The sequence below is a fragment of the Convolutriloba macropyga genome, chromosome 12, assembly GCF_964194025.1.
Source record: "Convolutriloba macropyga chromosome 12, txConMacr16.3, whole genome shotgun sequence".
NCBI lineage: Eukaryota > Metazoa > Xenacoelomorpha > Acoela > Convolutidae > Convolutriloba > Convolutriloba macropyga.
In genome coordinates this window covers 40,399,344-40,423,755 of record NC_134479.1, presented here as the reverse complement: position 1 = coordinate 40,423,755, position 24,412 = coordinate 40,399,344, and the positions used below count along the sequence as shown (strand labels likewise).

Below are 24,412 nucleotides of genomic sequence, written 5' to 3'. Positions count from 1 at the left end.
TTGGTTTGACGGATAACGAAATATTAATCAAAAATAGCTGTTATCAAAATGTTCGTCATTTGTTGGCACAATCGCAACTCTGAGAAAAGGAAATTTTTGGACCCGAAAAGTCGCAACCAAAAAGGAAATGCGTAAACGTGGTATTCTTCGAAATTCTCTTTTGCAATTAGTTTGCTGTTCGGTTAAAACTGATTTAAAAAGGAGGTATGAAATACATCTCTTGACCTTTTCTTGAAGTCGAAGCAATCGTAAATTGAAAAGGTGACCAGATAGTTGTATGTTTTGTTCCAGATTAGAAAAATGTCCGGTCACACACTACCAATTCTATTTATAAACTTGGGAGGTGAAATGTTGTACGTGTTAACTCAAAGACTCACTGCGCAATGTGTAGCACAGGACAAGTCCCAGAAAGGTTTGATCAATTCTTTTAAGCCATCTTTGTTTGTGGAGTTTATAAATGTGTGTTCGGTAAATAAAAGTTGGACCATTTAATTTAAAGTTGTTTTGCTGCATAAATAGGTGCATATATATATATATATATATATATATATATATAAATAAATAAATATATATACATATATATATATATATATATATATATATATATATATATATATATATATATATATAGATATAGATATATATATATATATATATATATAATTTCTCCACACTTTAAGTAAACAAACAAATAGCAAAAGCACCACAACAAAGGGCAGCACAGCAGCTTATGGAGAGGATCCTGTACAGCACGCACGTGCCAAAATTATAGGACCCTTTGTAAAATATTAACATTTGGTGCAACAATTATTACTTATTGTCCAAACAATTTTGATAGATACATATTTTGTAAGAGCAACACTTCAGTTTGACATGCGTATCCAGCACCAAGAAGCAGCAAAACTAGAAAGACTGACAGCGCAACACATAAATATATATACATAAGTATATATAAAGAAAATGATAATAATAAAAATATAATAAAGAAATAAATTGAAGTTCGAAAAAAAATTTTATCTTCAACGTCAAAAATGAAAAATTTATTTTGTAAATTTTAATGCGAAAAATGAAATCTGGCACCCTACAGGGTAGGGTGCCAGATTTCATATTATCAAGGAAAAATTTGTTTTTCCTTTCTATTTGAGTACAATTTGCCATGATTCATCGGGTACCATGAGAATAAAATTTTTCAGTTTATGGATACCATTTTCGAAAGCAACGGCTCTACAAAACTCAACTCCAAATGGGTAAAAGCTCTGCCTAATTATGTTTTTCAAAATTTTCGATCCACGGTACTTTAAAGAAAATTTCTCCCAGTTGTTCTTAACTGAAGGAGTTTTGTAGAGCTGAGCACTCGTGCGTCTAGCACTGCGATTAAATCAACTTTTTTAATGAGTTGGTTAATCGATTTTGAACACAGATCTTCCCTAACACTACGCAGCGAAAACCGGACCAAATTGTACACATACAAATGCAAAGTAGTCATGATTTTGTTATCTCCCCATTTTTTGAAAAATTTTAGCCTGACTAATTTTCTTTGGAATATGGCTAAATCGAAGAGTTTTGACAGGTTAGTTCCACCATAAACTAATATACCATATTGAATCACAGGTTTTACGTAATGATTGTAATAAATCAGCAACATGTCGCAGCTTTGCTACTAAACCGATACAATGAGATAATTTCTTTTTAATTACTTTAATGTGACCATTAAAAGTTGAAGTTTTTATCAATATAAACACCGTAATACTTGATGGAATCGCATATGTTTAACTCTTTATTACCTATTCTGGTAACCAATTTTTGTTTACTCCTAAATGTTAAAACCGAACTTTTATCAACATTCAAAAGCTAAACTGTTTTCTTTAAGCCATTGTTTGATGTTTGCCAGATCTTCACTCAAATTTGTACTCATAGCCATTTCATCAACACCAGTGATTATAAGATTTGTCGCGTCTGCATAACAGGTGGGTTTTAACAACCTGCAGGCCTTGCTAAGATCGTTGATATACAGGAGGAAAAGTAGCGCACCCAATATAGAACCCTATGGCACCCCGTATCAAATAATTCCTTTTGAGGACATCGATTCACCTACTTTTACACATTGTTGCCTTTTTGTAAAATATGTTTCAAGCCATTTAAGAGCATTACCTCTGATGCCGAAATATGGCAATTTTTGAAGCAGGATGTTATGACTTAGTCCCAAAAGCTTTGCTCGGATGTAAGAAAACACATTTACAGCATTGTCCTTTATCGGTATATCTAATGTTTTTAACGATTTCTGCCACAGCATCAACAGTTAATCTTTTTACTGCGAAAACCATATTGCATTGCGGATAGCAAGCTGAGTGTTTCCAAATAGGAATAGAATCTATTATGCTTAATTCTTTCAAATACCTTTGACAGCACAGGCAAAATAGAAATAGGACAATATTTTTTCATTTGATCACGTTCACCTGCTTTAAAGAGGGGTGTGACTCGAGCTGTTTTTAGACATTCGGGGAACACACCCATTTGAAACGAATTACTAATAAGTTCCACTAGGATAGGGAAAAAAGTTTCTGAGCAACTTTTTAAAAGTTTTTCGCGAATTTGATCAATACCTTCACTTTTGTGCAATTTTTAAATATCAATTGCTCTCATTGACTTCATATTGGTTAATTGTTTTGAGATACATTGAGAAATTGACTTCCCTAAATTGCTTTTTATAGGAACCTTCTGCTACAGGAGCGATGAATTGTTCAGCAGCCTGTAAAAAGTACGTGTTTAGAGCTTTGCTTATAGGAGCATCGCCTTCTATCTTTTTGCCATCGATTGAGAGACAAGTAATTAATTTGTTGTTCTTAGCTTTTCCAATAACGTCGTTGAAGTGAAGAAAAAACGTACTTTTGTCCTCAAGAGAATCCAAAATACGCCGGTCGTAAAAATTCATTTTTTTCAATTTTATTAGTGATTTTACATGTTTACCCAAAGTTCGATATTGATTAAGTGAACTTTTGGTTTTGCAATTCTTGAATTTTAGTCATGCCTTATTTCTTCTGGCAAAAGCGTTTTTTAAGCCGTTATCATACCAGATTGGTTTGCGACAAAACTTTGGTTTGTATTTCTAGCAACTAAACTTATTTATTTCCTCACTGACTATTTTAACGAGGCTCTCAGCTCCTTCATGTATGCTAGAATTTCTCCAGTTTTGATATGAACTCTTTTTGAGCGATTGCTCAAATGCAAGCTTCTCGTCGCATTTTTTCAAAAAAAATTAAGCTCCTTTGTGCTTGTTTTTTGTTTTCTTCATTCGCTTTAACTGATAAGGAAAGGTACGTTGGGTAGTGATCTGTGATAAGATTTTCTATAATTCCGACTGTAGTTTTATCGAAGTCAAACGTTTTTACAACTAATGGTCTACATTTGTTGCTGTACTTAATGTCTCGCGTGTGCAATTGTTAACTAACTGAGTGAAATTACTACGTTTTAATATCTCTAGATATTGATTCTTGGCTACGGACTCCCTTTTTAAAATAATATTCGTATCTCCGAGGATAAAAGACGCGGAAGGAAAACTATTCAATTTTGATAGGAGCTTGTCAAAATTAGCCACAAAAACATTATTGGAGGTTGATGGTGAATTATATAATTATATAAACAAGAGACGATAAACTTCTCTTGGCCTAAAGCTAGCTCAATAATAATGCATTCAATATTAATGCCCAAATGCAACTGCTTGAAGGGGATCTTATCTCGAACGTAAAAAAACAACACCACTAGATGTATCTGTAATTGCGTAAGAGGCTTCGGATACACGTCTAATAGGAAACATTCAATGTTTTAATTGTTTCTGAGCCAAGTCTCCGATAAAAAAATTATGGTTGGCATTACATCGTAGCTTTTAGTATCAAAATTGCTATTTAGAGAACGGATATTTGTGTCGAAAATCCCCGCATTTATGCTCGGAATTTTCCGCTCGCTCGAGGACTTTACATCGTTATGACTTGGTTGCTACTGCTTGATGTCATTGCTAAAGGGGAGCTCGAAAAACATGCAATTTTTTTCCGTTCTTGGCCTTGTGTTCGAAAGAACATTTGTGTCCGATAATTTGAGATTAGTTTCTACTCATTTATAAATCGTGATTTTGCTAGTATATATTTCTTGCATTAAGCTTCTGTAGAACTATTTTAACTGTTGGAATTGAAGACTTTGCAGGTTACTTTTTAAGGCACTGATTTAGTTCGACTTGGTCAGGTCATAATTTTCGTCGCTCCTGAAGTAGTAAAGGATATAAAGTGGGTTCAAATTGAATCGGAGGCGTAACAGAATAATCCATTTGATAATTTAGCATTTAGTGAAGTTGTAATTTTAGTCGTGTGCGATATTGTTAACACCATGTACGGCATGAAATTCATGAGCGAAATAACCCGACCTCAAGACCTATTCGCCCGACAGAACCTACGACTCATATTTGAGAAACTAGTTCACACGTCAATCATGCGACTGAACTCAGTGTCAATGGACAAGCTATTCGACCTAATGACAATGGCGGTCAAGTATCAGATCCTGTTTTGTAACAAACCCAAGGATCTGTTACTGGTGACGTATAATCACCTGGATACCATTGCGAAGTTGATTCCGGACCAGCAAGTACAGACGAAAGCCTTGGTGGAGAATGTCTACAAAACAGTTGATAAGGTTAGACTTGTGGGATCCAGCAAATTAACACGTTTCTCCAAGGCAGCTTTAATAAGCTTCTTCTTTTCAACGCTGGTTATGCAATCAGAAAAGCTAAAACGCCGATTGCAACCTTTTATGAGGAATATCAAGAAATATTTAGTAGTCAACTGTGCTCTATGCTCGAGCCTGCAATAGTTGGGATACTAATTTGCGATCGATAGCTGTTTAAAATTGTCGGTCACCGGAGTTATAAGGCTGTATTAACTGTGGGGAGTTTTTCTCGTACCGCTATAGTAACAGGTACAAATAGCATGTTCGTCTGTAAATTGGGATTGTTTTTTGGAACAGAAGTAGAATATGACCTTGTTTTAAAGACCTAAGAAGTTGATGAGAATCACAAGTGATGCGATACATGCTTTGTTTTGGATTAGGTTCTCTTTAAGTTTTCTTCTCATGTTCATTTGGCGTTAAACAAAGAATATACACAATTTATAGATATGGAGTTTTGATACAGTTTAACTTTGAGACTTAATTCGGCTCAAGACGATTTGTCACTCTAAACTGATTCTAAACTCATTCAAGCAATGTGAATTAAAATTAAAGGACACCAAAAGATTTCAATATCATTTCAGCTGACGTATGTCTAGTGGTTTAAATGCGGTTTCTGACCTCAAATCTCAAAGTTGAAAATGATTCTGAAAATATGCAGTTTAATTCTCATGTTTTAAGAAAAGACATTTTTCATGCTGTTTGCAATGCTATCTTGTCAGGAGGATGTTGATATTATAACAGGAAGGCTTGGTCATGTATGTGCATTTGTCACATTATGTGGCACCCCCCTCTCATCGGCAACATTCCAAAACTCTAATGATCTGCAAGAAAAAATGTCGCAAAAAAGGTCAACGGGAAAATAATAAATCGACATAAGTCTGCTTTCATCGGACCAGAAAAATTTTTTAATCAAAATGAAAATAAATCAATCTTTTTTTATTGAAAGGGATTATAATGATCACGCCATTTCTCAATACTGTTGAGTCTTAATGACTTGTTTGCAAGCGCATGGAGTGGAAAATAAGCCCAGAACTTAGTACCTTCTAGCAGGGTTGAAAGCGAGATGTTGCTAGCTGCCCTGAGAAAGTTAAATAAAAAGTAAATCTATAAGTTACACCCATAAAAAGTGTGTCAAAGTATTGCATTTTGTTCATGATAGATCTTCGGTGGAATGACAGCTGGCCAATTCCAGAGGTTGCGGGCAATGTTGCTCAACTTCTTCCAAGATATTCACGTGAGGGTGTCTGTCTTTCTAAGGGACAAACTACAAACCCAGACGGGCAAATTCATAATTGGACCAAACAGGTTGCTCCATGGACCTAAAATTATCCTGTTTTTTAAAATAAAATATAGCTGAAGTAGTTCATAATTAATGGTGGTCTAAAAGTTAAGCAAGTTATGACTTTTTCGGCGCGGCTTTTAAATTCACTGTTGCCAACTAATTGAAGCAATCAAATGAGATGAGTGGTTAGCCATTACGCCATCACCGATCAACAAAGTGATTTTTGTCATCTCTCCGTTAGGGGGAACTGTCTCCGTTATGAATCAGTATGTGTGGAAATTGAGTAAAACAGAAGCTCATGACCCATTATCGCTTTAAAATAGGCAGCAAGTCATATTTACAGTTAACTAAAAAGGGTGAATTCGCAAGCATAATTTTCTGCGTGGACTATTCACAAACCAAATAGTTTTTGGATATTTTCACAATGTTGTAACGTACCGATAATATTATAAAGGCCTATAGTTAAAAAGGGAACATGACACTGTTCCAAATCATTTTGTTCTTCAGGACCTTAGCGAGCGGTGTGGACACTCCTGGGAGCATCCGAATTTACAAAAGGGATGGAAGTTGGGCTCGAACTAAGGCTTTCAAGCCGGGAGTGTCATGTGTCAAATTGAGCAAGGAGCCAGCCTATGGGATTTACGGGGATCGCGTGATCACATTAGGGCTTAACTTGTATGCTGATGACGATGGGAAAAGTCGAGGAGTGTCTGTTGATAATCGTCCGCAAAAAGAAGGTAATATGATTACTCAATTCTCAGCCACTTAGGTAGATCGAAACCCAATGCGAATGTAAAGCGTTTTCCGAAGTACGTGCTCTTGATTTTACCTGAAACCAAGGAGAATAAATAACCGTTTGACTGCTGACAATTTCCTACAAACTGGAAGCCATTATTTTGTCAAGTTTATTAAGTCTCTACCAAGATATTCTTGTTCACTCTAATGCGTTTTGATCTTGAATGGAATGTATCCGTGTTTTTGAGTAATACAGGGATGTTTAGAGTTTGATACCGAGTTCAGGCGCATGATGTATTGGAGTACAGGTAAAATATTTATATAAAAAACCATAACATCTTGCTATGCTTAAAATGTTGCTTCAAGCTCACTGATTTTACATGTTTACCCAAAGTTCGATATTGATTAAGTGAACTTTTGGTTTTGCAATTCTTGAATTTTAGTCATGCCTTATTTCTTCTGGCAAAAGCGTTTTTTAAGCCGTTATCATACCAGATTGGTTTGCGACAAAACTTTGGTTTGTATTTCTAGCAACTAAACTTATTTATTTCCTCACTGACTATTTTAACGAGGCTCTCAGCTCCTTCATGTATGCTAGAATTTCTCCAGTTTTGATATGAACTCTTTTTGAGCGATTGCTCAAATGCAAGCTTCTCGTCGCATTTTTTCAAAAAAAATTAAGCTCCTTTGTGCTTGTTTTTTGTTTTCTTCATTCGCTTTAACTGATAAGGAAAGGTACGTTGGGTAGTGATCTGTGATAAGATTTTCTATAATTCCGACTGTAGTTTTATCGATGTCAAACGTTTTTACAACTAATGGTCTACATTTGTTGCTGTACTTAATGTCTCGCGTGTGCAATTGTTAACTAACTGAGTGAAATTACTACGTTTTAATATCTCTAGATATTGATTCTTGGCTACGGACTCCCTTTTTAAAATAATATTCGTATCTCCGAGGATAAAAGACGCGGAAGGAAAACTATTCAATTTTGATAGGAGCTTGTCAAAATTAGCCACAAAAACTTTATTGGAGGTTGATGGTGAATTATATAATTATATAAACAAGAGACGATAAACTTCTCTTGGCCTAAAGCTAGCTCAATAATAATGCATTCAATATTAATGCCCAAATGCAACTGCTTGAAGGGGATCTTATCTCGAACGTAAAAAACAACACCACTAGATGTATCTGTAATTGCGTAAGAGGCTTCGGATACACGTCTAATAGGAAACATTCAATGTTTTAATTGTTTCTGAGCCAAGTCTCCGATAAAAAAATTATGGTTGGCATTACATCGTAGCTTTTAGTATCAAAATTGCTATTTAGAGAACGGATATTTGTGTCGAAAATCCCCGCATTTATGCTCGGAATTTTCCGCTCGCTCGAGGACTTTACATCGTTATGACTTGGTTGCTACTGCTTGATGTCATTGCTAAAGGGGAGCTCGAAAAACATGCAATTTTTTTCCGTTCTTGGCCTTGTGTTCGAAAGAACATTTGTGTCCGATAATTTGAGATTAGTTTCTACTCATTTATAAATCGTGATTTTGCTAGTATATATTTCTTGCATTAAGCTTCTGTAGAACTATTTTAACTGTTGGAATTGAAGACTTTGCAGGTTACTTTTTAAGGCACTGATTTAGTTCGACTTGGTCAGGTCATAATTTTCGTCGCTCCTGAAGTAGTAAAGGATATAAAGTGGGTTCAAATTGAATCGGAGGCGTAACAGAATAATCCATTTGATAATTTAGCATTTAGTGAAGTTGTAATTTTAGTCGTGTGCGATATTGTTAACACCATGTACGGCATGAAATTCATGAGCGAAATAACCCGACCTCAAGACCTATTCGCCCGACAGAATCTACGACTCATATTTGAGAAACTAGTTCACACGTCAATCATGCGACTGAACTCAGTGTCAATGGACAAGCTATTCGACCTAATGACAATGGCGGTCAAGTATCAGATCCTGTTTTGTAACAAACCCAAGGATCTGTTACTGGTGACGTATAATCACCTGGATACCATTGCGAAGTTGATTCCGGACCAGCAAGTACAGACGAAAGCCTTGGTGGAGAATGTCTACAAAACAGTTGATAAGGTTAGACTTATGGGATCCAGCAAATTAACACGTTTCTCCAAGGTAGTTTTAATAAGCTTCTTCTTTTCAACACTGGTAATGCAATCAGAAAAGCTAAAACGCCGATTGCAACCTTTTATGAGGAATATCAAGAAATATTTAGTAGTCAACTGTGCTCTATGCTCGAGCCTACAATAGTTGGGATACTAATTTGCGATCGATGACTGTTTAAAATTGTCAGTCACCGGAGTTATAAGGCTGTATTAACAGTGGGGAGTTTTTCTCGTACTGCTATAGTAACAGGTACAAATAGCATGTTCGTCTGTAAATTGGGCTTGTTTTTTGGAACAGAAGTAGAATATGACCTTGTTTTAAAGACCTAAGAAGTTGATGAGAATCACAAGTGATGCGATGCATGCTTTGCTTTGGATTAGGTTCTTTTAAGTTTTCTTCTCATATTCATTTGGCGTTAGACAAAGAATATACACAATTTATAGATATGGAGTTTTGATACAGTTTAACTTTGAGACTTAATTCGGCTCAAGACGATTTGTCACTCTAAACTGATTCTAAACTCATTCAAGCAATGTGAATTAAAATTAAAAGACACCAAAAGATTTCAATATCATTTCAGCTGACGTATGTCTAGTGGTTTAAATGCGGTTTCTGACCTCAAATCTCAAAGTTGAAAATGATACTGAAAATATGCAGTTTAATTCTCATGTTTTAACAAAAGACATTTTTCATGCTGTTTGCAATGCTAGGAAGTTGAGTCGTGTTTTCATGAACAGGTTATGTCTTCGACTTTCTTGTCAGGAGGACGTTGATATTATAACAAGAAGGCTTGGTCATGTGCGTTTGTCACATTGTGGCACCCCCCTCTCATCGGCAACATTTACCCAAAACATGATGATCTGCAAGAAAAAATGTCTCAAAAAAGGTCAACGGGAAAATAATAAATCGACATAAATCTGCTTTCATCGGACCAGAAAAAATTTTTAATCAAAATGAAAATAAATCAATCTTTTTTATTGAAAGGGATTATAATGATCACGCCATTTCTCAAGACTGTTGAGTCTTAATGACTTGTTTGCAAGCGCATGGAGTGGAAAATAAGCCCAGAACTTAGTACCTTCTAGCAGGGTTGAAAGCGAGATGTTGCTAGCTGCCCTGAGAAAGTTAAATAAAAAGTAAATCTATAAGTTACACCAATAAAAAGTGTGTCAAAGTATTGCATTTTGTTCATGATAGATCTTCGGTGGAATGACGGCTGGCCAATTCCAGAGGTTGCGTGCAATGTTGCTCAACTTCTTCCAAGATATTCACGTGAGGGTATCTGTCTTTCTAAGGGACAAACTGCAAACCCAGACGGGCAAATTCATAATTGGACCAAACAGGTTGCTCCATGGACCTAAAATTATCCTGTTTTTTAAAATAAAATATAGCTGAAGTAGTTCATAATTAATGGTGATCTAAAAGTTAAGCAAGTTTTGACTTTTTCTGCGCGGCTTTTAAGTTAATTGTTGCCAACTAATTGAAGCAATCAAATGAGATGAGTGGTTAGCCATTACGCCATCACCGATCAACAAAGTGATTTTTGTCATCTCTCCGTTAGGGGGCTCTGTCTCAGTTATCATTAATCAGTATGTGAGGAAAGTGAGGAAAACTGAAGCTCATGACCCATTGTCGATGTAAAAGAGGCGGTAAGTTTTATTTACAGTTAACTAAAAAGGTGAATTCGCAAGGAATAATTTTCAGCGTGACCTTAATTTTCTGCGTGGACTATTCACAAACCAATTAGTTTTTGGATATTTTCACAATGTTGCAATGTACAGATATTAATATAGAGGCCTATAAATATTATTTATAGATGATCATGTTGTACAAAGGGAACATGACACTGTTCCAAGTCATTTTGTTCTTCAGGACATTAGCGAGTGGTGTGGACACTCCTGGAAGCATCCGAATTTACAAAAGGGATGGAAGTTGGGCTCGCACCAAGGCCTTCAAGCCTGCAGTGTCATGTGTCAAATTAAGCAAGGAGCCAGCCTATGGGATTTACGGGGATCGCGTGATCACATTAGGACTTAACTTGTACGCTGATGACGATGGGAAAAGTCGAGGAGTGTCTGTTGATAATCGTCCGCAAAAAGAAGGTAATATGATTACTCAATTCTCAGCCACTTAGGTAGATCGAAACCCAATGCGAATGTAAAGCGTTTTCCGAAGTACGTGCTCTTGATTTTACCTGAAACCAAGGAGAATAAATGACCGTTGACTGCTGACAATTTTCTATGAACTGGAAGACATTATTTTTTCAAGTCTCGATAATATCTTGGTAAACATCCTATTCTTGTTCACTCTAATGCGTTTTGATCTTGAATGGATTGTATCCGTGTTCTTGAGTAATACAGGGATGTTTAGAGTTTGATACCGAGTTCAGGCGCATGATGTATTGGAGTACAGGTAAAATATTTATATAAAAAACCATAACATCTTGCTATGCTTAAAATGTTGCTTCAAGCTCACGGCTATGTAATCTTCCTGCACTTTCAATTTGCTGAGCTTAAAATCCAGCAAATTAAAGTCATAATAATTTTCTTTTTAAAAAAAAAAACACTGAATTTCCAAATGAGTATAAATAGGTCAAGGAGCCTAAACATAACACAAATGGCAGCGTAAAGATATAACATAAGTAATAAATAACAGGTAAAAGATTTTCTTCTCCAGGTAGAAGAAACAAATTATACAAACTCAAAAATGAAGCGTTATTTAAATTTAAAAGCTTTCCAAGAAACATTGCCGACAATGTTTCCCATTGGGTCCTTCTGAAATTGTTGGAAAAAGTAGTTCTTGAAGACTTTTTTAACCCGCCTGTTTGATTCATTCCCTTTTAAGTATTTTTCAAGACAATTATTAATTGATAAGCCTTTTCGGATAATACTTTTGTCCAACCATGATGTTTTTGACCTCTCTTCAAGAAAAATAGTTTTCGTCCTTGAATGTCTGTAGAACTTATAGGTTGGCAAGCTAAGTCCTGTTATTCTTCGGAAGGCAGGCTTCTTAAATGTCAAGAGTTGATTGACATACATTGCTGTTCTGTATTCAAGTAGTTGTTTAATTGGCAGTATATAGTTATCTAGTTTGATACTAAGTGATGAACTGTTAAATCGTTGAACATAACAAGCTTTAACTGCCCAATTGAGTTGCTTTTCTAAGGTTGTCAGAAGATTTTTTGAAATTGACGAAAGCAAAACAGCTGAGTACTGGAGATGACTAATAACAAGAGAATTCAGTAGGATTTTGCGCAAATGGTATGGTACTACGTTTCTCAGGACGTAAAGTGTTTTTATTCCTTGCGCCATCTTGCTGAGTATTTGTTTAACTTGTTGTTGGTACATCAATTTTTTGTCCAAAATTACTCCGAGATATTTCACATTCTCAACTTCTTTTATTATATGGTTGTCAACTTTAATAGACTCTGCTGCGGAAGACGTGCCAAAGACAATGAACTCAGTTTTTTCTGAATTCAGTTTTAAAGAATGGTATGAAAAATAGTCAACAAGCGAAGAAATTGATTTCTCTAAATGCAGCTTGCAATCAGTAATTTTTTTGCCGAAAGTATAAACAACTGCATCATCAGCGTATTGGATTAAACTGCAGTTGATGAAATTTGGTAGATCATTTACATATAGGTTGAATAGGAGTGGTCCTAAAACTGTGCCTTGTGGAACTCCTTGCCTAACCTCCAGCCAGTCAGATTCAGCTTCTGGTATCACTACTCTTTGATGTCGGTTAGTGAGGTAACTCTTAATGAAAAGGATAGCCGAAGAAGAGAAACCAAGGTGTTTAAGTTTTTCTAGTAAAACTGAGTGGTCGATTGAATCAAAAGCTTTTGACAAATCTAAAAACGCCGCAGTGACCACTTTTTTTTCATCAAGTTTCTGTCTTACAGTTTCTGTCAGATATACAAGAGCATCAATTGTTGAAAATTTTTTCCTGAATCCAAACTGTGTTTTGGATAGGAGGTTGTATTTTGATAGGTGTTCCTCTATTTGATCTTTGATTAAAATCTCAAGAACTTTTGACAAAGCAGGCGTTATAGAAATAGGCCTATAATTCAGCTGGTTTTCAGTGTCTCCTTTTTTGTGGATAGGTGTAATATTTGCCAATTTCAGTAGAGAAGGAAATTTGTTTTGTTTAAGAAATCCGTTGAAGAGAAAACATAACGGCTCTGCTAAAATATGAGCACCATCTTTTAATGCCCAAGCCGGAATAGTTGAAGGACCCAATGGTTTGTTTTTATTGAGGTTGTTGAGAGCTTTACGACACTCAAATGTGGTAAAGAAACGAAACGAGAACAAATTAGGGTTGATCTGCTGAAAGTTTTGTTTAATGGTTGGTTTATTTAAAAGAAATTCACCAAGTTTACTAAATTTATAGTTAAGCAAATTCGCTATTTTTTTGCTGTCGGTTATTACATCCTCAAAGCAGTTTTTCAAAGAGAGAATTTTAGTTCCTGTTCTAGATTTATTTCTGACTTCGTTGATCAGATTCCATTGTTTCCTGGAGCTGTTAGCAGACTCAATCAATTGTGTTTGGAAGCGTTCATAATCTTTCAGATACTCTTTACTCGTCAGATCTTTTAGTTTTAGGAAATTATCAAAATTTTCTGATAGTAGAAATTCGTTCCTCTTTTTATTGAGGCATTTTGTTGCGTTTGAGACAAACTTATCTGCAAGTGAAAAATTAGGTTTGTTGTTCCGTATAAAAATTTTTCTGATTGGTGCATGTAATCTGATTACATTTGCAATCAGACTTTCAAAACGTGAGAACATTTCTTCGATATCATTAGATTCATAGATGAGGCTCCAGTTAATGTAATTTAAAGAATTTCTGAATTTGTGGGGATCATAATTACGCTTATCAAATATCAGTTTCTTGAGTGGTTTTTGTTTTTGAGTCAGCGTGAAATCAGTGAATAGAATTTGTGCAAGATGATCGCTTTTGATAGGAGAGTCGAATACATAATAGTATTTCCCTCTCAGCCCATTATCAGTTATGATATAATCTAATAAACTGCAGCTACCGTTCTGGTGCCTGGTTGCAGTTCTTGAATTCATCAAGTGCAAGTCGTAAGGTAGAATAATTGTATCCAGTTTCTGTTTTTCTTTGTTGTTCAAGTAATTAATGTTGTAATCTCCTATTAGGCATATTGATTTATTTTCAGTGGAAGCCTTATCGATGCATAAAGCCAATTCATCCAAAAACTGTGAACAAAATTGTTTATTTGGATTGTAAGAAATATTAATCAAGATACTTTTGTGAGAGGATAATTTGCATTCAACCCATAAACTTTCAAAAATTTTGGACATGTTGTTAAGGTCTTTCCTGATTTTCGAATTGCAAAATTTGGGTACTAATAATAACAATCCTCCTCCTTTTTTATCCTGTCGATCACATCTGTGGATATCAAACTGATAGGGATTAGGGTTATAAAAACTATTACTATCAATACTGGTCAACCAGGTTTCTGTTAAACCGTAAATACAATTTGGACCGATGTCATTGAGTAAACTCTTCAACTGTAGCTGTTTTTTCTGGATACTTTGACAGTTAGCATGCACAATTTTCAGCTGCATGGGCCATTTTTTACATTTTGTGTGTATACTATTTAAGGTTTCCAAAGGCCCTGGGTTTCTTTCAACATCCCCGTGAATTAACATAAGTATGTGAACATATAGAAGGAAAAAGAGCCCAGATGAGAAAAAACATACAAAGCCGAAAACTTTCAGCAGGTCAACTTTTATCAAACACAAATCAAGTTTTTTTAATTTAGAATTGTAAGTGAGGCTCAGTGGCGTGGGAAAGTTTAAAACCACTGTTTGCCTCGTCAAAAAATAATAACATAAATTTATCAGAATTACAGCTTTCAACATTATACTCAGTTATTGATGTCAAACCGCTCGTGCCTAATGAATCAAACAAACTATCAAAATGTTTCCATTTATTTCATCTAAAAGTCAAGGTTTGACAACAGTTAATATGGATGATAGCGATTAAATGATAGGTTGTTGTTTGGAGGCTGTGAAAAGTAGCGTTGCTGATAATTAGAGAATTTATTTTGCATTTTATAAGAAGCGTTAGATGTTACTTTACTAAAGTCAATAACCCCATTTGAGGTTTTTAATAGGTATCCCAGCAGTATGTTTTTCAGGAATGGTATTCCCAACTTATAATTTAAATGCACATTGTCATGGTACAATTGGTTGAAATGTGTGATGCGTGGATTGTATGTTGAAACACTTCGAATAATATCATTTAGCTTAAGCACTACAATTGCATTATCAACATTCCCATAAGTATTATTTAGCAAATCATTAAAGACTGCAATTTTTTCATTTTTATCACTGTTTATAGGTATCTCCCTAAAAGGAGGAATTTCACACAGCACCATTGAATCAGGAGTAAATTTTTCCATGCATTTATCAACCAGTTTTTGATAGTCCGCAAACAAATCTTTACCATTTTTGGAAGATTTTGAAACGCTATTAGTCCCATCCTGCAAAATTAGGGTTTTTAGTTTTTTTGATTCATACTTGTCAACAACTTTTAATTTTTCAAGCGTCGTGGAACCCCGGTATGCATGAATTGCAACGTCCAGTGGAATACTTGCATCATCATACAGCTTTGCTATTATGCTACTACCCAAAACACAATTCTCCTGCAAAGTCGTGAAATCATTTTTTTTGAAATCTCTGACCTGTTCCTGGAACAAACCAAAACCATTGGGGGATGATGCTGACTGTTTCTCAGAGTTGTTGCCTTGTTCTCCTCCAAGGCAGGGATGAGCATCAATTTTCGTTTTGAGTCCCGTTAACACTTGTTCAATAAATAAATCTTTTCGATGTAATTTATTAGACAAATCAACATAAAGTTTGTAGGAAGTATCTTTATTTAGCTGTTTCCATTCATCAAGAGTTAGCAGGTTGGGAACTTGACAGCTGCTATCTATATTCATTGCTTTAATCTTCACAAGAAATGTTTTATGTAAAGGAAACTGAGAGAATTTGTTCAATTCAATGTGCACGAAACGATTTTGTGTATTCAAAAAAAGAGCATTTAAAGGTCAACTGTTTGAATCAACTGTAAAGTTGATTCAAACAGTTGACCTTTAAATGCTCAATCACGCGTTCTTGTCATTAGCAGCAATGCCGTTTAAATTATCTTTATCAGGTGAGTTCAAAATGTCTAAATGTCGGTAGACAGTAGAAATTTCCTTAGTTGTATTTCTAACTAGTAATGTTCAAATTGTTTAGAGTAATCTCACAATTTTGAGCTGAACACCCACTTTAATTTTCGTCTCCTACTGTGATTTATAACAGGAAGTTACCCTACTGTAATCAATACTTAAAACATTACCTTATCGAAAAGAAATCCATTCAATATCAATGTGCGCATTAACTGTTTGTATTGATGGCTGCTAACATTAATATTTGATACTAGGACGGGATGTTAGAGAACATTGTTCGTATCTAGGGATATAGGTCATTTAGCTCTACTCATTTATTTTGAGAGGTGCATAGCGAAGTTTTTTGGTTGAAACCTGTTGCACTTCTTGAAACGCTGGAGATTTTTGTTGTACAGATAAAAGTTTTTACGCTCAAATTTTCAAATATCACAGATTCGAAAGAAATTATCTAATTTTTAACAACCGAAAGTTAAGTTTGACTGCTCTTGGTAATAGCAGCCCTATTAACCGAATATTATTTAGGTGCTCTCTTTTTTACATTTCAAAGAATTTTATTGGTGCGTTAGATCTGTTCACTTTTTCCGACTTTTCTTGTCAATGAGAAATATTAAGAGGATCAGAAAGCGAGTAGTTTTAAGGCGTGATATTTTTTTAAGCTGCTTTTAAATTGAATGGAGAAAATGTTTAACGGGGCATACTAGGCGAACATATTTTTTGCCATTAGGCGAAAATTTTGAACTAAGGTTTTGTAGACATTAGGCGAATACAAATTAAAACACTTGATACGGTACTTTGAATTCCACTGGACGCTAGTTTTTGCCTAATATCCCGTCCCCCGTTCAAATAGAGTTTCGGTTTTGAGAACGGTAGTTTTGAGAACGGCAATTTGACTTCTGTTTTGGCTGTTTTTCTTCATTTTCTCCATTAATACTTTTAAAAAGTGATACGTGTGTTCTAATAATGCATATTTGCTCTAGTTTGAACCCTTCAGAAGGCAATAATTGTGTTTGCTCTTGAATGAGAATTCAAGAGCAAACACAATTATTGCCTAATATCCCGTCCCCCGTTCAAATAGAGTTTCGGTTTTGAGAACGGTAGTTTTGAGAACGGCAATTTGACTTCTGTTTTGGCTGTTTTTCTTCATTTTCTCCATTAATACTTTTAAAAAGTGATACGTGTGTTCTAATAATGCATATTTGCTCTAGTTTGAACCCTTCAGAAGGCAATAATTGTGTTTGCTCTTGAATGAGAATTAGTTATTGTAAATGTCTTTTTATGCAAATTTTCTGCTTAACCGCTTTGCACTTTGACTTTTCAAGTGACTTTTTCACGCACTTCTTGAGTTTTGAGTGATTTCAATTACTCTCTCACTCCGAAATAAAGTTTGTTGTTCGAATAAAGCCGATTGTTTTGAGAGATTATGACCAGGCCCTGATAACCGAGTGGTTAATGACTCTGTGTAGATTACGGAATCTGACTCAGGGGGTGGGGTACGAATCCTACCGTCGGCTGTTGTTTTTGCACCCATAAAGAAGAATTTATCTGGGCTGCAGCCCCTGAATTAAATTGCCCGGCATGTCATTCAAGAGCAATTTTTCGGCATGTCATTCAAGAGCCGACGTTAGTTTGTGTTTCAAGACCTAGACTAATTTTCTTTGAAATATAAGGGCTGTTTTGGATTTTGTTAGTTATTGTTGTTTTTTCTTTATTAACAGCCGTCAACCTCTCAACGGCTATTATATAGGTTCCACTATATAATTTTGAAAGAATTTTTTTTCATAATTGATAAACTGTTGGTTGAATATGGTCTAGGGGCAATAAATCCCCACCTAAAATAATCCTCAGTTTGATTCTAATAAAAAACTCCGACGGAATTAGACTACAATATTAATATTTAGTTTCGGTCGTGATAATTTGTTCGCTTGTGATAGCTTCATAGCAAGTTCCACGAGCAGCTCAGGCATGGCGAAGGCACGCCAGTCATCGCCAAATGCGCAAAATTCACAGCTAAATAAAAGTTAAGAAGGTGTTTATTTCCGTGGGGGTATTTTTTTCTTTGGTTTTTCTCCCTAAAATTAGGTTGTTTTCGTGGTTTTTTTCCGAAACCTGGTTGAATGAAAGGCTTTGAACCCAACTTTTAAACTTAAATTGGCATAATTGAAAGCACCCACTTATTGTAATTGTTTAGACGCTGGAAGTCTTGGAGTAAAGAAGACCTCAGTTCCCACAGTGACGAGTAGCGAATTGGAAAAGATGGCAGTGGATGAAAGTGCAGCTAAAGAGTTAGACATTCTCAACTCTCTTCTGGGTCATTTGTCTGCAGGAAACGGGAAGGGAGGAGGAAATGTCACATTTCAGCTAGACTTGTTCGGAAAAGATTCGTCCAATAGGTTGCTACGAGTTCACATTTCCTTGTCTTTTTACAAAAGCTTGTACAAAACTCATCGAAATTTTAAAAATACCTAAAATTTAAAAAAAGTTCCTTTTTTGATTATTTATCAGTTTATTGAAGCCAAAACTGCGTCTTGTATAAAGTTTCAGGTACTGTGTATCGTTACACCAGTTTTTGTCGAATTCGGCTGTTTATTTTGATCTTGTATTTTTTTTGTATTATAGCTTACTGGTAATAACGAGAGGTCAAAACTCGGCCGAGACTCCTTAATTCGACATCTTAGCCGGTCTTTAAAATGAGATATTTTAATATGTCTGTTTTATAGCAACAGCAATGATGCACCGCTGCCCTCTGCTTCTGAATTGAGTGCTGCCTCCTCTTCAAACCAACACAGTGCTCAAAGAATACAAGTCAAAAAGGTGGGACATTTTAAATTCCTTAATAATTGCAATTTTTTGCTGTTTTTGCCTTTGTAGTCACGTTTTCACGCTCAACTTTTTAATAGCCGCACAGCGATAGCTGGGGCTATTATTGGCCTTCTCTTGGTTTTTTTACAATTCAAAGAATTTGAATTGTATTGGGGCGCTGTCTTTTTTTTACAATTCAAAGAATTTGAATTGTATTGGGGCGCTGTCTTTTTTTTAAGATCTGTTCACACATTTTCATGATTTTTGAAGTCAAATTGGAGTAGTGATTTTGGTCACGCCGAAACAGGAAATGGAGCGAAAAAGCGAGTGGTTTTGCGGCGTGAATTTTTTTCGCTCTAAATTTAAAGTACAGTGAGAAAACTGTGTTTGAACGAAAATTCGCTTTCTAGCTAGTGGTTTTTTGTTCACATGCGGCAATTTCACTTTGATTTTTACTGTTTTTTCGATTTTTTGGATCGGATTTTTTCTCAATGGTTTTTCCAATCCTTTCATAGTCCGTTCTAGGTCTAGTTTTCGGTTTAGTCAATGAAAATTCTTTGAATTGTGCGTCAGGACTTGTCCTGCTATGTTTTTGTTTAAGATCTGTTCACACATTTTCATGATTTTTGAAGTCAAATTGGAGTAGTGATTTTGGTCACGCCGAAACAGGAAATGGAGCGAAAAAGCGAGTGGTTTTGCGGCGTGAAAATTTTTCGCTCTAATTTTAAAGTTGAGTGCGAAAATTGTATTTGAACAAAAATTCGGTTTCTCGATAGTGGTTTTTTGTTCACATGCGGCAATTTCACTCTGATTTTTACTGTTTTTTTCGATTTTTTGGATCGGATTTTTTTCTAAATGGTTTTCCCAATCCACTCACAGCTCATTCTAAGCCTAGTTTTTGTTTGAATTAAATTTTCATTTCTCGCTAGTGATTTTTTTGTTCACATGCGGTATTTTAACATTGATTTTTTGTTTTTTTTTCTTTTTTTTATCTGATTTTTTTTAAAATGGTTTTTTCAATTCACTCATAGTCCATTTTAGGTCTAGTTTTTCTGTTTAGTCAATGAAAATTCTTTGAATTGTGCGTCAGGACTTGTCCTGCTATGTTTTTTTTTAAGATCTGTTCACACATTTTCATGATTTTTGCAGTCAAATTGGAGTAGTGATTTTGGTCACGCCGAAACAGGAAATGGAGCGAAAAAGCGAGTGGTTTTGCGGCGTTAAATTTTTTCGCTCTAATTTTAAAGTAGAGTGCGAAAATTGTATTTGAACAAAAATTCGGTTTCTCGATAGTGGTTTTTTGTTCACATGCGGCAATTTCACTCTGATTTTTACTGTTTTTTTCGATTTTTTGGATCGGATTTTTTTCTAAATGGTTTTCCCAATCCACTCACAGCTCATTCTAAGCCTAGTTTTTGTTTGAATTAAATTTTCATTTCTCGCTAGTGATTTTTTTGTTCACATGCGGTATTTTAACATTGATTTTTTGTTTTTTTTTCTTTTTTTTATCTGATTTTTTTTAAAATGGTTTTTTCAATTCACTCATAGTCCATTTTAGGTCTAGTTTTTCTGTTTAGTCAATGAAAATTCTTTGAATTGTGCGTCAGGACTTGTCCTGCTATGTTTTTTTTTAAGATCTGTTCACACATTTTCATGATTTTTGCAGTCAAATTGGAGTAGTGATTTTGGTCACGCCGAAACAGGAAATGGAGCGAAAAAGCGAGTGGTTTTGCGGCGTTAAATTTTTTCGCTCTAATTTTAAAGTAGAGTGCGAAAATTGTATTTGAACAAAAATTCGGTTTCTCGATAGTGGTTTTTTGTTCACATGCGGCAATTTCACTCTGATTTTTACTGTTTTTTTCGATTTTTTGGATCGGATTTTTTTCTAAATGGTTTTCCCAATCCACTCACAGCTCATTCTAAGCCTAGTTTTTGTTTGAATTAAATTTTCATTTCCCGCTAGTGATTTTTTTGTTCACATGCGGTATTTTAACATTGATTTTTTGTTTTTTTTTTTTCTTTTTTTTTATCTGATTTTTTTTGAAATGGTTTTTTCAATTCACTCATAGTCCATTTTAGGTCTAGTTTTTCTGTTTAGTCAATGAAAATTCTTTGAATTGTACGTCGGGACTTGTCCTGCTATGTTTTTTTATTTCGTCGTCATGATTTTTGTTACGACCATATGACGTCACAGCCACTTTTTGTTCATTCGTTCATGCAATTTCAACTGAATTGCATGTGTGACGTCATTTTTCGCTCTTAGTGGGGCGAGTTTTTTGTTCATGTGCGTGATTAAATTTTTGGTCACACTTGACTTACCTCACTCTCAAAAATGACTTCCTCAATTTGAAATTGACTTTTATTTACTTTAATTCAAAGAGATAAGGTCAAATGGGTGTGTGTCACTCTAAATGAAGGTTATTTGAGATCAACTAGTAGAGGCAGCAATAACTTATACAGATTTTTAATCAAAATATAACAGATCATCCTTCAATGAAAAGACGATTTTTTTTTTTAGTCTGTCTTTTTTACTGTTTTCTTAAGACTGCCGATCTACGAATCTATTGCGGCTATTTTCTGGCAATCTGTCAGCTATGTTTGGTTTTTGCGTTATCTTAATTTCAGAGTTTAAGCTTCAAACTTCATTCGCGACAGCTTTCTACTAAAACTCAAAGCAGACGTGCTCCAAAATTAGTTTCGTTTTTTGATCTACTACTAGTGGTCAATAATAAGCTCTTACCATTTTAAGCTTATGAGTGCCCTTATACACCTCTCCTGCTAATCACATCCCATGATCCATGAATTGGAGGACTTGAAAACTTACTTATAAGACAATAATGGGATCTATTCTGTCTCCCGCCCCTCACCAGAGTTTTTAAAATTCAATGACTTTGTTGCTGAGTTGAAAATTGCAAATATGAGCTTATCGGTCTGAAATTTATGCATATTATTCTTTTTGTCACAGGTAAACAGCTCAAAACTTGACTCCGTAGCTGCCGAGATGACACTCGCCGACGATGGTAGTAAAGGCCAAAGCAAAGGAGATGATTTGCTCGACTTATTCGACAGAGCTTGATGTCACAAATTTATGTAGAACACTTTTTTTAACTCAATTCATGCAAAGTAGCGGTGGTATTTTCCTACCTTACTTAGACATAAGCCACCCTTCTTAAGCACCAGTTGTTTTTTGTATGAGAAAGAGAAAGATTTTTATTCTAGGTCTTTTCTATAATTTGGCAAAATAAAAACTTATCGCTGATTATAGTTGTTAATTGAGGTGCATACTTAAGGATAACAACTCACTTCATCCTATGATGTCATTAATTTGGCCTGGTGTATTGTGACAATACGTTTCTTCTGTTCGTTTTCATCGTAGCTCCCATTACTTGAAATAATTCTGAAATTAAACATCATTATGGAAAATATCGTGCGTCCCAGAAAGTGCAATTTTTCTGCTTTGAACATAGTTAAATAGGAGTGTAAATGTTGTAAATCTGTCCAATGCAACAATTGTGTAAATATATTTGAACCATTTCTTTAAAAGTTCGTGAATCTGTTTATATGTTAACAGTTGTGCTCATGACCCAGAATTTGTGCACATTTTAAATGTTTTCACTGTTCAGAGAATTTTCGGTTTGAGTCTACGTTCCTGTAAATAAATCATTTGATGTTTAAAATTGATTAATTTGATAATTGCAAATACAATTTACAATCACAACCCTCCTATTATGCAATTTCCCTCGGCTATATGGAGCTCAAGATTGCATAAAATTTGTTGTTCAAAATTTCTGTAAATAGAAATGATTGAAATTTAATTGTTTTGAGGCCAGCAATTGTTTAGGGATAGAAATATTTCACCCAAATTCTGTTTTTCATGGCTTTTTACGTATCTGCATGGGATATTAAGCGGGAGGTTATTCGTGATCTCTACATATTATAAGTTCTCTAAGCGACGCCTTGTTTTTCCATTTCAGCAGATCTCAATCAGAGAATTATTGAGTTTCTATTGAGTAACAACATAGACAGAATAAATCTTACTTCGTATGAAGTCAGTCAGGTATTAAAATGTTGTTGCGAAGCAGCTAAGAGCTGGAAGCTAATACCCCTGCTGTCAGCAAGATGATGCAAAATACGACGTTCACTCCTTATTATCCCTAAGGTAGTTTCTGTGATGATCTAAACTAGACTGATCAACCTGAGGCTTTAGACGTGCTACAGTACTCTCTCTCCATCAACATACGAACGATGAGATGCGAATCACTCAAACGTGCATCAATGAAATTTCATTTACCGCTCCAAGAAACTTTTCGGTGCTGAGTACAACTTGCCGAAGAGTTAGCAGACTATTCAAATCAATGGAATTGAATTTTTAAATCCCAGGTCAGACGATTATACCACAGAAACAGCAAGAGAACAGTTAACAAAAGACATAAACAAGAATGAAGGCCGGCAAAAACAAATCAGGTCAAAATAAAAATTGATATATTGTCAAAATTATAAAGTAAGTTGGCGCAACGCAATTAAGAAAAAAATGTTTGCGAAATTAGTAAAATTTTGCAGTCTTCCATTATTACGTAGAAAGTGTGCGTGTGAAAAGGATTATTTCAGTCGCATGAGCAAAATGTAAGCGAGACGTCTGAAAGCTCCCTTATGTTGGGGAGTCTAATCAAGAGCAGGTACTGAACATAGACCAGTACTGAATTTGAACCATCTTATACCGGCAAGCCTAGTGTGATACCTGTAGTGAAAACATATTTCTAGCATTGAAAAAGTCAAATTCAGATGTTTTGTTTCCATGTTTTTTGGTAACTGACAGTTAGCAATGTGGGACATAAAGTCAAGTTTTTTGCGGCAAATCATCTTAACTTCCGTATTTAGCCATCTTGAAGTTGCATCCGCAACATGCTTCACGGGGGCAACAGGAATAAGAGGGTAAAACACGAATAAATCCACCAAATAAATATTGTTTCCAATTCCAGTTAGAATCCATAAACCCAAATTAAATTGAATAAAACTATATGCAACCCCCTTTGCCTAAAACCGGAGCGCAAAAAATATCAACAAAAAAGCTAATCAGCGAAAACACGGGCGAGACCGGACACGGGGCGGACGAAGGTGTCGTAAGCCGTTTTCACTTTAACTACTCTGTTGTTACCATCTCGTCCAGGGAACACTTCTTCTACTCTTCCCAGAGGCCAAATACCACGTGGGGTGAAGTCTTTCAGGATCCACACCACATCGTTGACTTTGAGTGAATTCCCGGCGTTTTCGGTCCATTTTGGTGGCTTTATCAAGGTCGGTAGGTATTCCCGGACCAGTCTCCTCCAGATGTGGTTGAGGAATTGTTGAACATCTTCCAAGACTTCATTTTAGCTGGCTTGGTTGACGGGAAGATACCAGGGCGAAGAGAGTTGTAAGGACGCTGAAGTAGAAAATGGTTTGGCGTCAATGGTTCTTCGCTTTCCATGGCGTCCGACACGTTTGAAAGTGGTCTGGAGTTCATCATAGCTTCTGCTTCAACCATGATTGTGTGGAAAACGTCAAAAGTAAAC

The 24,412-nt window shown here is 35.3% G+C and overlaps 1 protein-coding gene across 1 annotated transcript; it reads left to right on the top strand.

Moving 5' to 3' along the window:
• The first annotated feature begins 276 nt into the window (after positions 1 to 276).
• On the top strand, positions 277 to 22,675 carry LOC142351229 (uncharacterized). Its single transcript, XM_075403365.1, has 10 exons — positions 277 to 412; positions 4,355 to 4,680; positions 5,873 to 6,018; positions 6,503 to 6,732; positions 8,505 to 8,830; positions 10,061 to 10,206; positions 10,736 to 10,965; positions 18,250 to 18,451; positions 18,779 to 18,872; positions 21,826 to 22,675. Exons 1-10 carry the CDS (start codon positions 301 to 303, stop codon positions 21,934 to 21,936), a joined length of 1,923 nt encoding a protein of 640 aa, XP_075259480.1. The 5' UTR covers positions 277 to 300; the 3' UTR covers positions 21,937 to 22,675.
• The last annotated feature ends 1,737 nt before the right edge of the window (positions 22,676 to 24,412 follow it).

Coding starts and splice junctions, on each gene's coding strand:
- LOC142351229 (XM_075403365.1), top strand. CDS start 301: ATGTCCGGTCACACACTACCAATTCTATTTATAAACTTGGGAGGTGAA. Junction 6,019..6,502: donor TTCATAATTGGACCAAACAG/GTTGCTCCATGG, acceptor TTTGTTCTTCAG/GACCTTAGCGAGCGGTGTGG. Junction 18,873..21,825: donor AAAGAATACAAGTCAAAAAG/GTGGGACATTTT, acceptor TTTTTGTCACAG/GTAAACAGCTCAAAACTTGA.